At 36.9% G+C, this 15,676-nt stretch overlaps 1 protein-coding gene across 1 annotated transcript in view; it reads left to right on the top strand.

The window, feature by feature from the left end:
• Lmx1a (LIM homeobox transcription factor 1 alpha) overlaps positions 1–13,478 on the top strand; it is a 30,733-nt gene extending 17,255 nt beyond the window's left edge. The window contains exons 2-4 of the mRNA XM_067786757.1: positions 11,748–11,946; positions 12,017–12,678; positions 12,755–13,478. Of these exons, the coding sequence (XP_067642858.1) occupies positions 11,748–11,946; positions 12,017–12,678; positions 12,755–12,999 (1,106 nt within the window). The 3' untranslated portion in view covers positions 13,000–13,478. The remainder of the gene's footprint in view (positions 1–11,747; positions 11,947–12,016; positions 12,679–12,754) is intronic.
• Positions 13,479–15,676: the final 2,198 nt, after the last annotated feature.

Genomic DNA, 15,676 nt, shown 5'->3' with positions numbered 1-15,676 from the left:
TTTCCACCTTTTTAACATGGGGACACAATTTTTAAAGCGGGCCACCTAAAACAATATTTATTTGGATAACTAAAATAGTTACCTTATTTGATTAGAGTGTTTTTAGAGATTGTTTAGAGATTTTTCTATATCTTTATCTTCAAGAACGGATTTTAAAGACATTTTAAAAATTATTGTATTAAAGAAATTTTCGCGTGCCAAAATAAAATAGGTATCATTTTAAAGGAAAAATATCAAGCTTTTATTTAAAAATAAAAATAAAAATATGAAAAATGCCCCTCTTTGAAAAAAATTAAAATAAATTTTTTTTTAATAAAATTTTTACCAAAAGTTTTCTAAAAAATTCTTTTATAATTATATTCGAAAATAATGGAAAAAATACTTTAGAAATTGTTTTATTCATTTCTTCTTAGAAAGCCAATTACACGACTTATGATTTATAGAAAAAAGGCTTCCACAAAAAAAATTGAGAATTCAGACGCTTATATCTCCGTAACCATCCAAAATTTAGGAGCGAACTTAAGTGAAATTAACACTACTATATAGCACAGCAATTTCACCAAATTTCATTGAAATCGAAGCGATGAAGATTTTTTAGTGGAACGGTTGATATACTTTAACCCAGTAGACTAATCATTTCTTCTATTGGTCATTAGAAACAAACTAACAAATTTCCAATGCCACTTAGAACAATTTCACACCACGATATGAGTCTTTGAAAAGTACATAGTTGTTAAGTTTACACATGAGACATTTTGTAAAGCACAGCAAGCCGGGCTACCAATTGGCAGTAACTTATTTTCAAAATTTCAATCCAAAAAGTCAGACGAAAAGGATTCGTCGTTTTGATATTGGAAACCAACTAAGAAATATCTACCTGATTAGCCAAAAAGGTAATATGAAAAGTGGGCTCATGTGGAATAAACTCAAACCCAGAGATTTCCGTACCTTAAATAATTGAATAATTCTAATAAAAATATGCCAATATGTTATAAAAGACTCTTTAAAGACTATAGTTTTTGCATACTTCAATAGAACTTGAATTCTATAGCTTTCAACTTCAATGCAACATAGGCATATATTGTTATCAGGGATTTCAATCCCGGAATCCAGAGCTTTTTAAGGCCCAAAAATCCCCGGAATTACAAGCCAAACAATCCCTGGATTTTCCGGATTTTTAATTTCCTATCATGTGACATTTTTTCGGAAAATTCCAGGGACCCAAACTGTTATTGCTTTTATAATAAAAGTCGTTCAAAAAAAACTTTTCCGGACTTTTAATTTTTTAGACCGAAAGAGATTATTAAATCTGAAGTGTTATTTTATAAACCCGAAAAAAAGTTAATTCCGGACTTTTATTTTTTAAGGACATAATAAAAGTCCGGCCCCATAACTAATCTATTCTTCTCATTACCATTATGGTAATTTGAAAATGCTTGTTACTAACCAGGATTTCTTCATAGAAAAACTAAAACAAACTCTCATAGTGCTATACTTACACCTTTCCAAAATAAACTTCTTTTTTCGTTAAAAAATTTGATCCAGTCGAGATTGCATATGAAAATTGACATAATCGGCCAGTAACCAGGCCCACTTTAAGCACGTAGAAAATTATATAAAACACAGAACATCCGCTATTTTAGTATGGTTTTCTTTGGACAAATTTCAAGTATAAAGAAAAAAATTTTTGACCCCATAACTTTCAACCGTACTTTTTCGACCAAAAAAAAATACATTATCTATTAAATGGGTCCCTGGAAAATCCTTTTCTTCAAAGCTCGCCTTATTAAATACCGTTTTGTAGATGTGTGAAGTGAAATATTAGCGAGAAAGGCTGTTTTAAGAGGTTGCTAAAATCATTGTGAATTCATACTAGTGAAAAATCTTTCTATCCTCCTCAGGGCCGCAGAGAGCCGAGCCGGGCCCCTCGGACAGTAAGAAAAAATAACATAACATACATAAATTTTTCAATTCACATTGTCAGTTTTATTTCATATAAAATAAGATTTACTGGAGCACCTACATAAATGAAATGTTAGATTTCATTGCTTGATTTGCTTACATTAACTTTTTCTAAATATTGTAACGAATTTACTGCAAATCCTTTTATTTGCAACTCTCTGCTAAGTTCGAATCACTAAACTGTTGAATAAATAACTCCAATATTGAATAATGGAAAAATGGCCTTTATTAAAGTACTTCACAATAACACTTATACTTTGCAACTAGCTTGCTTAATAACCAAACTGGCTGATAACTTAAATGGAACTGATATATTGCCCGACAGATAGCGTGCTTAACTGAAAACTGGTTACAGCGCCTCTACCGCTGGTGCTTTTATACTCCGTGGATTTCCTCGTGGCATCTTCTAGGCGCTTCCAGAATTTACTTAGTCACCGCCATATAATTATAACTACAGATGCACGTACATATATAGCTTCTCATATGCTTGTATTTGTGAGCGACACTTCCACAATTACAATTGCATACTTTTGGGAGCTTCTCAGATAAAATATCTGCATGTGTTTGTGCATTGCTTCTAAGCTGCGTATGCGTACATATGTGTAGACATAATGATTGATTCGTTTATGTAGATACAAGTGACTGTCTGCTTTATTGTTGTTGTGACTTTATTTACTTAGCATCAGACTAGGGATGTGAGTATCACTTAGTGTCACTCATATTCGTCACAATATGTACATTTTAAGAGCTTGAATAAGCCAAGGAAAACCTTCCGTGCTTTTTGGTCTGCGAATATGGAAATTACCGATTCAAAACTAAAAGCAAGCAAGGCTGGACTCCAACGCCAATTTTCCAAGGCTTGTCAAGCGATTTTGGCTCATAGTGGAACGTAAAAAATTTTTCACGCGAGACAATAGACTAACAGAACGCTCCCCTTCAGCCACACTGACTGGAAGTGTGCAAAATATTCTTAATGCTAAGTAGAAGTTAGGAAATAATACTTCCATCTTCAAGTCATGAAATTTGTTCAGAAGTTGAAATGGTGGCAGCGAATCACCTCCCAAATTTGCTAAGTGGATGGCTTTGAGATGAATGATTTCATCTATCAGATCCGTAGAAATATCGATGCTATAAATCGTCCAGAATGCCGCTGCCTTTTCTCTGAGCTCTTCTTCCGTCAGATCCTGATACTTCCACAAAAAACTAAATTTAATCGCAATGTCATTTCCGGCTTATCTTCCTTCTTTTCTCTACGAAGGTAATCACAACTCCTATACTCCCTGCCAGAACTTTACATTCTTGAAGTATGATCGACCATTGATCTCTTAACTTCTTCAACTCATCAATCAGGCTACGTATATTTTCTGTTTCCACGTCCAGTGTGGCATTTCTAGATTGCAGTACCAGATTTCGATGGTTGATTACCGTCAACGCTTTGAGCCAAAGGAGGCTAAGAGGATACACTCAAATTTACCCATATATGCTTCAATACCTTTCAAATCCGTTACTGTTTCTGAACTCAGATTCGAAAGCTTGATTTCATCAATAACTTTCAGTATTTGGGGAATTTGAGTTGCGAAGGTTTCACACTATCCACACGAGCAGACCATCGTGTTTGTGACATGCTGTGCAAGGAACATTTAGTTTTTTCTTGAGAATTTCCCATCTCTGAGGGCTTGCGCTAAAGATATAATACAATTTCTGCATAATACCGAAAAATGTGATAACTTCTGCACAACATTCAGCAGCTTGCAAATATTATCAGGGAGTTATATCTCAGGATATGACTCTGCGCTCCTTTGTAATGACCGCTGGCATTATCATACCCTTGCCCACGGCAGTCATCCAGGGGAATATTGTTAGTTGAAGCATTTTTGACAGATAGCGCTTATAAAATTGTGTCAAAAACGTTTATCTAACTTAAAATCACATTTTATTTTTATATTAGTGATTTTCAATTTTAAAACAATGTTTTGTAGCAACAAAATATGTATGTATCTATGAAATCCTAGTTAGAGTACTGTCAATACTACTGTGCTTTGCCGGGCCCCAGGAAAATTGCCCTGGCGGCCGCCTCCCCCTCTCCTCGGCCCTCTTCCTCCTTTGCCATACCTACCTGTCAAATAATTGCTGACAGGGAGAATGGCTGTCGCGAATGGCTAGAGAATGGAAGGAAGTTTTATTTTTTGCTTGCGGTTAATAAATTGAAGTGCCATAAATTATCTATTTGTGTTCAAACCAACTTTTTTGTTTTAAATGTGTACAGAAAATCAAACTACATACTAATATTCATTTAAAAAATCTAGTTAATAGAGAAAATATGAGCTGCCAGTTAAGCAAACTTTTTAAAATACGAGATAAGTCCCCACAAGAATGTTTGAAAAACACTATTGAGCAAATGATTTAAGTAATCGAAAAGCGATTGCACAGGTGATCCAGGCTGTTTACTATTGTGAAGGTTTTTCTTTTCAAACATTCGGGACTTATATGAATTCACAATTGCTAAAATAATAGTTTTGTTGAGAACAAAATTCCATGGCGGAACGATACAAGGTGGCAGCATGGAACAGCTGATTATAAACTTTTTTTATTTTATTTGATACGTCAACTTCCGGCGCAGTACGATTTTGACATTTGTCCATCGAATTTACAAAAACAAAGTACATAGGATTCTTATTTATGTTAGTAGGTATGTCACCATGCTGCCACCTTGTATCGTTTCGCCATGCAAAATTCAAATATTTTTGATTGATAAACTTCCCAATGAGAATTTGTCAACGTTTACAAGCTAAGTTGTTCAAAAATAAAAAATTCTGATATTGCCATTCGAAATCCCGAAAATCCCTGGATCACTAAAATCAAAATTATTGGAAACCCTAATAATTATATGCAAAACTGCGTATTTATTTGCATACTTATCCATATGTTTGTACATATAAACTTGAATTGGTTCTTTTTAAATGATATTCATTGCCTATATTTTGTCCCTTGTCAGCAAAATTATTCATAGATAAGCGATTTATCATAATCGAGTACCTAACTGTTATGCTGTCAACCGACAGTATTTGCCTTTTTTGTTTTTGTTATTGACTCATGTTATTAGTGATAAACTGTTATCAAACGGCTAATACGTCTAATCGATGGTTTTGGCAGATATTGGATACATTTTTCCACATTTGATACGCAGTTAAGGATATAATAAAAGCACTTGAAAAAATATTTATTTTTACACTATTACATACATACATACATACATACTCACATACATGTTAACGTACGTATTGATAACGCTCTTTTTGAGAGGATTTAAGTTTTGAAAGAACATTTTTCCGAGTGCGTTTGTGTCCCCGTTTCCCCTATGAGTGGCTTTGTTCATAAAAAATAACGAAATACCTAACTGGTTAATGTTAATTAGGGTTTTTTTAAATACCCCGGTGCGTATGAGTAACATTAAATAAATCTTAAATAAATGCCCCTATTACCGTTTACAACTCAACTCTGGTTGGGTTGAAATTTCGCAATTTGGTATTACAGATTACAACTCAGCCTGTAAAAAAATGTAGGTTGAGTTGTCTAGTCTAACAACTTTTTGTGGCATTACCGTTTACAACCTGGTGTTGGTGTAGTTGTCAAAGACGTCAAAATCTTACAACTGATTACTAGCAATTGTCTCATACAATTTTACAGTTGTTTTGAAAAAAGGTAACGTTTTACAAGACGGTTCATCACCTAATTTTTAACAAAAATTTTCAAAGTTGGTATCAAAAGACACATTTCGACCTCCCATTTAAGAATCCGAATACAAAAATTTAATTTAATTTCTGTCATATCATTTCGGTTCACATTTTAATGTGGTTGTTGTATTTTGCCAGATTTTTTGTACACACTAATGCAGAAAGGCGTTGGACCCACCCAGGGTTATTTTTACAAATCCCTGCCAAAGGCCGCCAACGCAGAAAGATGTTCTGTGCAAAAAAAAAAACTCTGGATTGGGCCTCATATTTCGGACCCTCGGGCCATTTTGTGGGTTTTTGTAAATATTTTTCGACAGAAACAAAATTTTTAATTTCCGCTTTCGAATCCTAAAAACGGAGATCGAAACGCGTCTTTTGATACCACCTTCGATAAGAGTTAGATGCACGGGCTCATAAAACGCTACCAAAAATAAAACAAAAAATTTAAAGCCGGTAGTTAAACCTTTTTTAATCAAACAATAATCAGCAATTTTGTAGACATTTATAGAAAAAACAACGTTTAAACGAAGGATTACATTGCATAACTTTTTGACTTTATGGAGCGACATTCCGAAGTTGGACGAGGCTGGCCGCAGTTCGGATGCAGCCAAAATAGGTGAAATTATGCGAACGTTAGTCCCGTTGATACTAATCACTGTTCCTGGGCATCCTGTTTTAGAGTAAAATACAATTTTTACTGTAGGATTTTAATCCAATTCGCACAAATATGCTCTTCAATAATATCTAAAACCAGTCCAACACCAAAATCATTTCCACAGCATTTTTGATAGCTGCCATCAGCAAGGAATCTGAGTGTGGCGCATAATTTTAAAATAGGGGTAAAGCCTTCCCTCGTAAGCGTTTGTGGAAATGGTCCTTAATTGTGTTTAGTAATGAGCAAAATGCTTCCATTCAAATCTGCAAAATAACTTCATTTGAAGCTCATCATTTGTCATTTGAACATTTTCTTACTTGGTGCTTGGTAGTTCCAAGGGTTTGGAATGATCACGCGAATGTTTTTCGTATTCGCGACATATAAATCACCAACATTTTCGCCATTATAAAATATATTTCATATAATATCCGTTTTGCTTTTAATAACAAAATCACTTTTGCAAATGCTTAAATTTCCACCACAAATTGATCAGCTGTTCATTTATCTGTCAAGTCATCATTTTCTTAGGTTGGCAACTCAATTCAACTTCAACTTGAATAAGTTGTAATTCGTAACACCAAACAGAAGTTGAGTTGTCTTAAAGTTGAGTTGTTTTAATTGCAACCCAACTAAGTTGAGTTGTTAACCGTAATAGGGGCATAAATTTCAAAGAAATAAAAGACTTGTGCTGAAATTCTCGAACTATTGCAGCGGTATTCGCCATCGTTATATAACGAATCGATAAATATAACAATTTCGATTTTCAGTGACAATTTTTTGTCGATATTCGTTGATCTTTAATAAGTATCGAAACCGAATAAATGAAGATTATTTAAATATTTTCAACGGCATTACATATGAAGCCACTTTCCTTCCTTTTAATCTCAATAAAATTGTCACCTCGCGGTGCGTTTTTAAAACTGAGCTAGTGAATTACACAGTTGTTGTTGCAGCGATAAGGACACTCCCCGATGTTGATGGTCCTTTGCCTGATGCAGATCCGATACGTTCCGGTAACAAGCACCATAAAGGTACTAGCACGACCATTCCGGAAACGATTTGGTATGACCACATGCAACCTGCTAGGCCATACCGCCCTCCCACCCCCTTGATCCATCGGGAGTTTGGGGTCGCCAGAGCCTCGGCTGTTAATGAAACAGGATTCGCCCCGGGTAGGTAAGGTGACAATTGGGTTGAAGAAGCAACATATACATATATTGCGATAACAACCCCTTGAGAGTGTTGCGCTACACAACCCCTTGAGTCAATTTGGTATTTTAGTCGCCTCTTACGTACCGCGTGAATATTCTAAGCCCCCTAACCCACAGTCGTTATAGCAAGTGAAAAATCGTTAGTTAAAATTTCGACAATTGGCATTGTTTAAGGTTAGTGAATTCGTATAATGATATGGAGAAACAACTACAATCGACTGCCTCGAACTTGGCTCCTCTTTCAGAATAAAAATTTATCTCCTGCCCATGTTTGCACTAATTTGACTTTTGTCGGGCAGAACATTTCGCTTTTGTTATCTAGAATTTTTATACGAAATTCCTAAAGTATGGAAAGTCATAGGTGAGAATTCTTACAGCCAATGTTACAAAAACGCTGATTCCAATCATGACCAAAATGTATATATGATATCTTCAACTATGAGACTACCGATTTTAGGTATTAGGTTAGGTTTGGTGGGTGGTAGCTGCCCTGATAAGGAAAGCTCACTTGGACAACACGAAGGTCCGTTGTGATACCACATACAACAAAAATAACGGTGATGTAGATCTAGCTTCTTAGAGAATCGTTGGTTGGGTAGCAAAGATAAAGTCCGAATGGTACCGATCTCAACCTTGGATAAATCCTCGGGAGATCCAAGTGAGTCGCGACCGAAGTACTTTCGCCTAGTTCTGGCTAAAGCTGGGCAACAAGCATAAAGTGATTTGGTTATTCCACCTCATCATCCTCCATACAGCTACAGCAGGATGGAGTTTCCAGTATATTGAGACGTACCGCATGGATACCCATGGGACAGTGCCCTGTCAAACCCCAATGACCATTGATAGGTGAGCCTTAGTGAACCCAATTATTTCGGCAGACATCCTGCCATCCACTTTCGGCCAGAAAGATTTTGCTACCCTGCAAGAGGTAGTGTCCGCCCAATGTTTGTTGAGCTGATTCGAGGCCCAGCTATGGAGGAGCAAAACACAGGTGGCCAGCGGAATCCCGAAATCCCTACAGCCATTTTCATCCAGTTCTGTTGTGCCGCTGCGGGCTAAGAGATCCGCTTGACAGTTACCCGGCATATCACTATGGCCCGGGACCCAGATAATCTTAATTATAAAATAGTTCGATGCAATCGCAAGTGAGGTCAGGCACTCCTAGACTACCCTCGATCGCGCTGTAGTTGAACTCACGGCCTTGATAGCCGCTTGGCTATCAGAGTAGATGTTAAATTTCCTAACCCTAGTAGCACTGGATAGCATTTCATCAACCGCATCCTTAATCGCAGCTTCCCCACTCCCCTCTCGGGGGAATGACTGGGGTGAAGATTGTATAGGGAGCAGTTATCGGCATACTGGGATAAAGTCGAAACAGGTAAGAAGGCTAGAGTGTCCGAAGTCAGAAAGCCCATAGCCCATATCACGAAGCCTGACCAACGACCGTATCGCGGCTGCCTTTCCCGCAATATCTACTGAATGTATGTTCAGCATGACATTTAGTGCCAAGGTAGGTGTTGTTCTGAGAGGGCCACTGATACCTATCAACGCCGTCCGTTGCAATGACACTAACATTTTGGAGGTGCTCGCCGTGTCCAGTGCTTTATTTTATGGATATTTTATGGACATTCAATTCAACTATATTTGTTCAATAAGTTTTATAATTAAATAATCACGATATATTTATTAATAATTATATTCGTTCAATAATCAATTCAAAAGCAATATATAAATTTTCACATCAAAAAAATAACATGAAATATAAAACTTGAAACTCGATTTTTAAAGAAAAATTAAAGTTTTAACAATAACAAGTATTTCATAACAACGTGTAGTAAATCCCTACACTACTCCCCTCTTCCAAATTGTTCCATATTTAACACATTAAATGTAACTCTTTTTGTTTTATCCAAACAACTATATTTACTCGCATCCAAATATGCAGGTTTAATTCTGTCTATAGAAATATTCATGAATTTATTATAATAATTAATTTTGAACCACTTTGGTGTTTTCTCTATTACCCCAAATGGTCCTTCATATGGCTCCTGTAAACCGGTTCTCTTTCTATCAACTCTAACTAATACAAACTTGCAATCATTTAAATCTTTTGGAACATAAACTAGTGAATTTTTATGATGAGATATGTTTGATGCACAATTCTTTAAATTTTGTTTTAATTTTAACAGAACATCAGATGAGTCAAAGTTATTTTCAGATCGAACTACCATTTGCGAAGGAAGTCTTAGATTTTCCCCATATACCATCTCTGCAGCTGTAGATTGAATGTCTTCTTTATAGGATGATCGCAAACCTAATATCACTATAGGTAACTCCTCATACCATTCACCTGCACTTCCACTTGCCATAATTGAAGCTTTAAGTTGCCTATGAAAGCGTTCAACTATTCCATTAGCTTGCAGATGATAAGCAGTGGTTATGATTTTATGACTTCCTAATAGTTTTGAGAGCTCTGTAAAAACCTGCGATGTAAATTGCGCTCCCTGATCAGTTGTAATTGTCAACGGAACTCCAAATCATGATATATACTCACGAAAGAAAGTCTCTGCCACATTTTTCGCGGAAATATTTTGAAGAGGATATGCTTCCGGCCAACGAGAATTCCTGTCTATTAAAGTTAATATAAATCTAAAATCATGTGATGGAGGAAGAGGTCCAACGATATCTAAATGTACATGTTCAAAACGCCCTTTTGGAATTGGCATTTTCGAAACTTGGGATTTTGTATGTCTATAAATTTTACTTTTTTGACAATTAATGCACTCTTTCGCCCACTGGTTTACATCTTTATTCATTCCTGGCCAAAAATATCTATTAGTGATTAACCGGCGTGTTGCTTTAATACCGACGTGGGCTATACCATGTAATTTTTCAAACACTAATTTTCTTAACACTTGAGGTATATATGGCCTTGTTAAATTAAGTGATGTTTCACACCAAATTTGAATATTTAAAAATGGAACTGATATTAGTTCTAATTTATGCCTACAATTTAGATTTTCTACTAATGGATTTCTTTTCCTTGTTCAATAAATAACTCTTTTAAATTTACATCAATGGTTTCTAACGTTAAAACTTCGGGTATCCTTGACAACGCATCCGCAACACAGTTTAATTCCCCTTTTATGTATTTAATGTCACTAGTATATTGGGATATGAACTCCAAATGTCTTGTCTGTCTGGGACTTCGATCTACCTTTGAATTCAATGCAAATGTAAGTGGCTTGTGATCCGTATAAACCGTAAAAGATCTACCTTCCAACCAATGTTTAAAGTGTTTAATAGTTAAATAAATAGCGAGTAACTCTCTATCAAAAGTACTATATTTACATTCAGACGGACTAAGTTTCTTAGAGAAGAAGGCTAACGGTTCTTTAGTATTGTTGATTTCCTGTTGAAGAACTCCTCCATTAGCCCTATTTGATGCGTCTACAGCAACAGAGAGAATTGCTTCACTGTTGAAATGTGTTAACAATGTTTTCTTAGCAAAACTCTCTTTTACTTTCTCAAATGCCTGCAATGTTTCATCAGACCAATCAAGTACCTTATCAAATTTTATGGATATTTTATGGATATTCAATTCATCTATATTTGTTCAATAAGTTTTATAATTAAATAATCACGAATATTTATTAATAATTATATTCGTTCAATAATCAATTCAAAAGCAATATATAAATTTTCACATCAAAAAATAACATGAAATATAAAACTTGAAACTCGATTTTTAAAGAAAAATTAAAGTTTTAACAATAACAAGTATTTCATAACAACGTGTAGTAAATCCCCACACTTTCCACCAGCACCCCATAGAGCAGAATCGGTTTGACGACCAGATTTTAGGTAAAGGTTAGGATTTTAGAAAACTAAAAATGTAATTCTAATATGTTGAGTCTCCATAGAGAAATCTTGATGTGTGATATTTTTGTCTTTTTTTTTTTTCAAGGGGTGAGACTGGAAAAAATCGCAAATTTGATACATAAGAATATCCCTAATACTGTATAGGACAGAAATAAATTTATTTTCGATAATCTCAGAGTTAACTTTTCTTCGAATAAATATAAATAAAAAATATGTAGCGTCATATATGTACATATATTTTGTAAAATTATACTAACAACAATCTAGTAACTCCATGTAACTATACCCATCTTACGCTTACAGAAGTTGGACATGTGAAATGTGAAAAGAATTACGAAATTTGTGAAGGCTGCGGGCAAAAAATCCGCGATCGATATCTCATGAATATTGGCGAGTCGAATTGGCACGAACATTGTCTATGTTGTTGTTATTGTGGCATTCAATTATTCAATACCTGCTACGTACGCAATTCAAAGCTTTATTGCAAACTCGATTACGATCGGTGGGTAAAATTTTGCTTTTTTCTGCATCCAAAAGAAATAAAAAATAATATAATTTGCTGTCCATTTCAGATTGTTCAGTATCAAATGTACGGGATGCTGTCATCCAATTCTGCCTCACGATTTGGTCATGCGACCGATTGCAGCTTTTATTTTCCACCTGCCTTGCTTCATTTGCTACATTTGTCGGCTGCCGCTGCAAAAAGGCGAGCAATTTTTGTTGCGTGATGGTCAATTGTTTTGTTGTCGACATGATCTCGAAAAGGATATTTATTTAGCGACAGCGCAACATTGCGGTTATGTGGGTCTGGACGATGATGATCTAATGCGACCACGTGACGGACGTCGTGGTCCAAAGCGCCCACGCACAATACTGACGTCACAGCAGCGTAAACAATTTAAAGCTTCATTCGATCAATCGCCAAAGCCCTGTCGTAAGGTACGAGAAGCACTGGCGAAGGATACGGGCCTTTCTGTGCGTGTGGTGCAGGTGTGGTTCCAAAATCAACGTGCCAAAATGAAAAAGATTCAGCGTAAGGCGAAAAACGGTAGTGCGAGCGGTGGCAACGGCGCAACAAATTCGCGCAGTGGCGATGAGAAGGACATGAATAAGGACGAAAAGGATATAAAACAAGAATGCGGCATATCGACAGTGGAAAGTGCTTATTTGAGTTTGGGTGACAGCGGCTTCGCCAGTCAACCTCTGAATCCAAATTTGCCATTCTCCCCAGACGGTGAGCATTCGAATACAAAAAAAAAGTATGCAAAAATTTTATAATTTATTATTTTCTCTTTGCTTTTTGGATTCAGATTACCCGCATAATTCTAATGACAGCTTCTGTAGCTCAGATTTATCTTTGGATGGTAGCAATTTTGACCAATTAGACGATGACACTGATTCTCTATCACTGAATAATCTGGAGCTACAGTCCACGGGCTCATCGGGTAATCAACATTCCAACCCACACGACATCGTAGCCAATCTAAGTACGAGTTTAGTTAATCCGATTGACAAACTTTATTTGATGCAGAATTCTTACTTTAATATAGAATAGTAAGCAGATTTAGCGTTACATGAAATCCAGGAAACGAATTTATTAGCGTTAAGTGAAATGTGTATGTGGTTAGAGCTGTTAAAGCAGCGGACTATTAGATGGGGCGTCAAGGGAAGTTGAAAATTTAATTTTTACACCTCATTCGGTTAAGAGTTTTGAACACGGGAGGGCTTGCCGATAAGATTCAGCATTGAAGGCACATTTTGTATTCAAAGCCTCCGGCCAACATTCGGAATTATAATTTGCTATCTGTGTTTAAACCACGAGCCGAATGGAGTGCACACAATTTTCATTTTCATCTTCCTCTAGCGTCTGGACTATGTAGTGTTCCGTGTGCTAATTCGAGTTAATATGAGATGAAGAGGCAATTAAGTATTTTTTATGTATGCCGAGTACAGATTTGTATTATACGAGTATAAAAACATATTTTAAGTTAATGACCAACAAACCAAACCAAAATAATTAGGCAGATACTGGTATGTTGCGTACACCTGTAGTAACAACAACATTTGTGATTTAAAATTTAAATTTTATCTAAAGCAGATCTTATTATTGTTAGTTTTAAATAAAAAATAAAAATAAGTTTGAAAGTTATTATATACTAACACAAATTTATTATTTCTTGTATATTCTATTTGGTATCTTGATGGTGGAGGAGACACTCACGTTACAGAGAGCTTTTGGATTCATTGTTCGGCTCACACATTCGTTACCTTATCTTTCGCCGAAGAAAGAAGGAGCCTGGAAAAAGATTTGGCATTGCTTCTGTAAGAGTGGATACTGGACTCTATTTTAGGCCAAGGGAACCGGCTCTTTGTGAAGGCCAGTACACCGTCGGATGAATTAATAAGTCGGATAAACTACGTTCATGCTTCATACAAATCACTTTTTTATGGCACCGAATCATCGACACGAAGAAATCTCAAAAAATTATGCGGCTAAGCAACTCAACCCCTTAGGATGAGCCTTCTCTTTATTTTGGTTCCATATAAGGTTATCAATATCAAAAATTCTGGGCTGAGGGTTATTCTTTCATTCGCATAACGTAGTCTAACTAACATACAAGCTCGGTCTCAATTCGATGCACTGTCGAATATTGCACCATATGGCAGGACGATAACTAATTTGCTCACCGAGCTAGGACTTTATACTCAATCACCCACTTAGTAGGAAGTAACATTTGTGGGCGGAATTTCTAGGCTCACGTTGTGGTTCGCGTAAGGCTGCTTTCCAGGTGAGCAGCAGATATGAACCCGAGGGATTCTTTGCCTGGCCCATGTGGTGCGAAAGGGTGAAAACGCGCAGCATGCACCAGAAGTTGCCAAACTGTTCGATAGATTATTTTTGTGCGTTTTGGTTATTTTGCCCACATTATCATCTTCTTTGTAATTGTAATAAGGACGATGATAAGAGGAAGACTGAGTCGCAAGCCAAGGACAAAAAATACGCATTAAGCGATGCGTCGGACTCGGGGAGCGAGAGTAGCGCTGATTCAATGAAGTCAGTGTAGGAATCGTCCTAGCCCTCTCTTTCTCATTGGTCGTTATAGCCCTCTCTTTCTCATTGGGTTTTTACAGCGATTGTAAGCCCTATTATATACTATAGAGTTCTTTTTTGGTGGAAAGCCACACAAAAAACAACCTACCTCAAAAAATTAGAGGAGGTAAGCAGGCTATGAATGCTTAGCATTACAGGAGCCCTGAAAACAACCCCGACGGCTGCACTGTATGCCATTCTGCACATTCCACCTGTAGACCTGGTAGCAAAGAACATAGCGTTAAGAACTGCAGCGATGGTCGGTGCCTCGGGGGCGAACAGACAACCTGATTAGCTATCTGTGTTTCGAGGGGCCTCTTATCTCATCAGTAGAGGTGCATGGTTGGTGCAAGGGTGCTCAAATGGCGGACGAGGCGATACATGTGTACACAGATGGTTCCAAAGTAGTGGAAGGAGTAGGGTCTGCGATATACTGTGCTTATCCGGAAATAAACAGATCCTATAGGCTGCCGGATTACTGTAGCGTTCTCCAAGCAGAAATATTAGCCGTAACCAAAGCAGTAGAAACCCTGGAAGAGAACAGCTTAAGCTGCAACCGTGTTAACTTTTATATTGACAGTCAAGCAGCAATTAAGGCAATAATCTCGCATAGCACATCATCTAAATGTGTGTTATAGTGCAAGCAGTCTCTGGAGAGAATCGGGGCAGCGAGAGGCATACATACATATATATTGGGTCCCAGGGCATATGGGAATACATGGGAATGAAAAAGCAGATGAACTAGCTAAAAAGAGCGCATCCCTTGAAGCTTACTCCGTAGACGTCCCAATTAGACTGGGCAAAATTAAGCGAAGGCGAGAAGTGCACATAACCGACCAAGCGGAGAACGCGTGGTTTCAAGCGCGGGGCTGTAAAGTGTCGAAGATTATGTGTAGGTCTTACAACCTTAGACTAACGAAGTTGCTTCTATCATTAAAAAGAGAGAGGACTGTAGACTCATGACGGGTATTCTGACTGGACACTGCCTTCTGGCGTCACATGCCTTTAAATTAGGCTTGCTCAGTGATAGCAGATGTAGGAAGTGCGGGTTGGCGGAGGAAACGATCGAACAAGTTCCGTGCTCGTGCCCTGCGCTTGCCAGGCTAAGACTCCAGCTATTGGGAGTGATACACCTGTCAGA

The sequence above is a fragment of the Eurosta solidaginis genome, chromosome 5 (assembly GCF_040869045.1).
Source record: "Eurosta solidaginis isolate ZX-2024a chromosome 5, ASM4086904v1, whole genome shotgun sequence".
NCBI classification, from domain to species: domain Eukaryota; kingdom Metazoa; phylum Arthropoda; class Insecta; order Diptera; family Tephritidae; genus Eurosta; species Eurosta solidaginis.
This window is presented reverse-complemented; position numbering and strand designations above follow the sequence as displayed.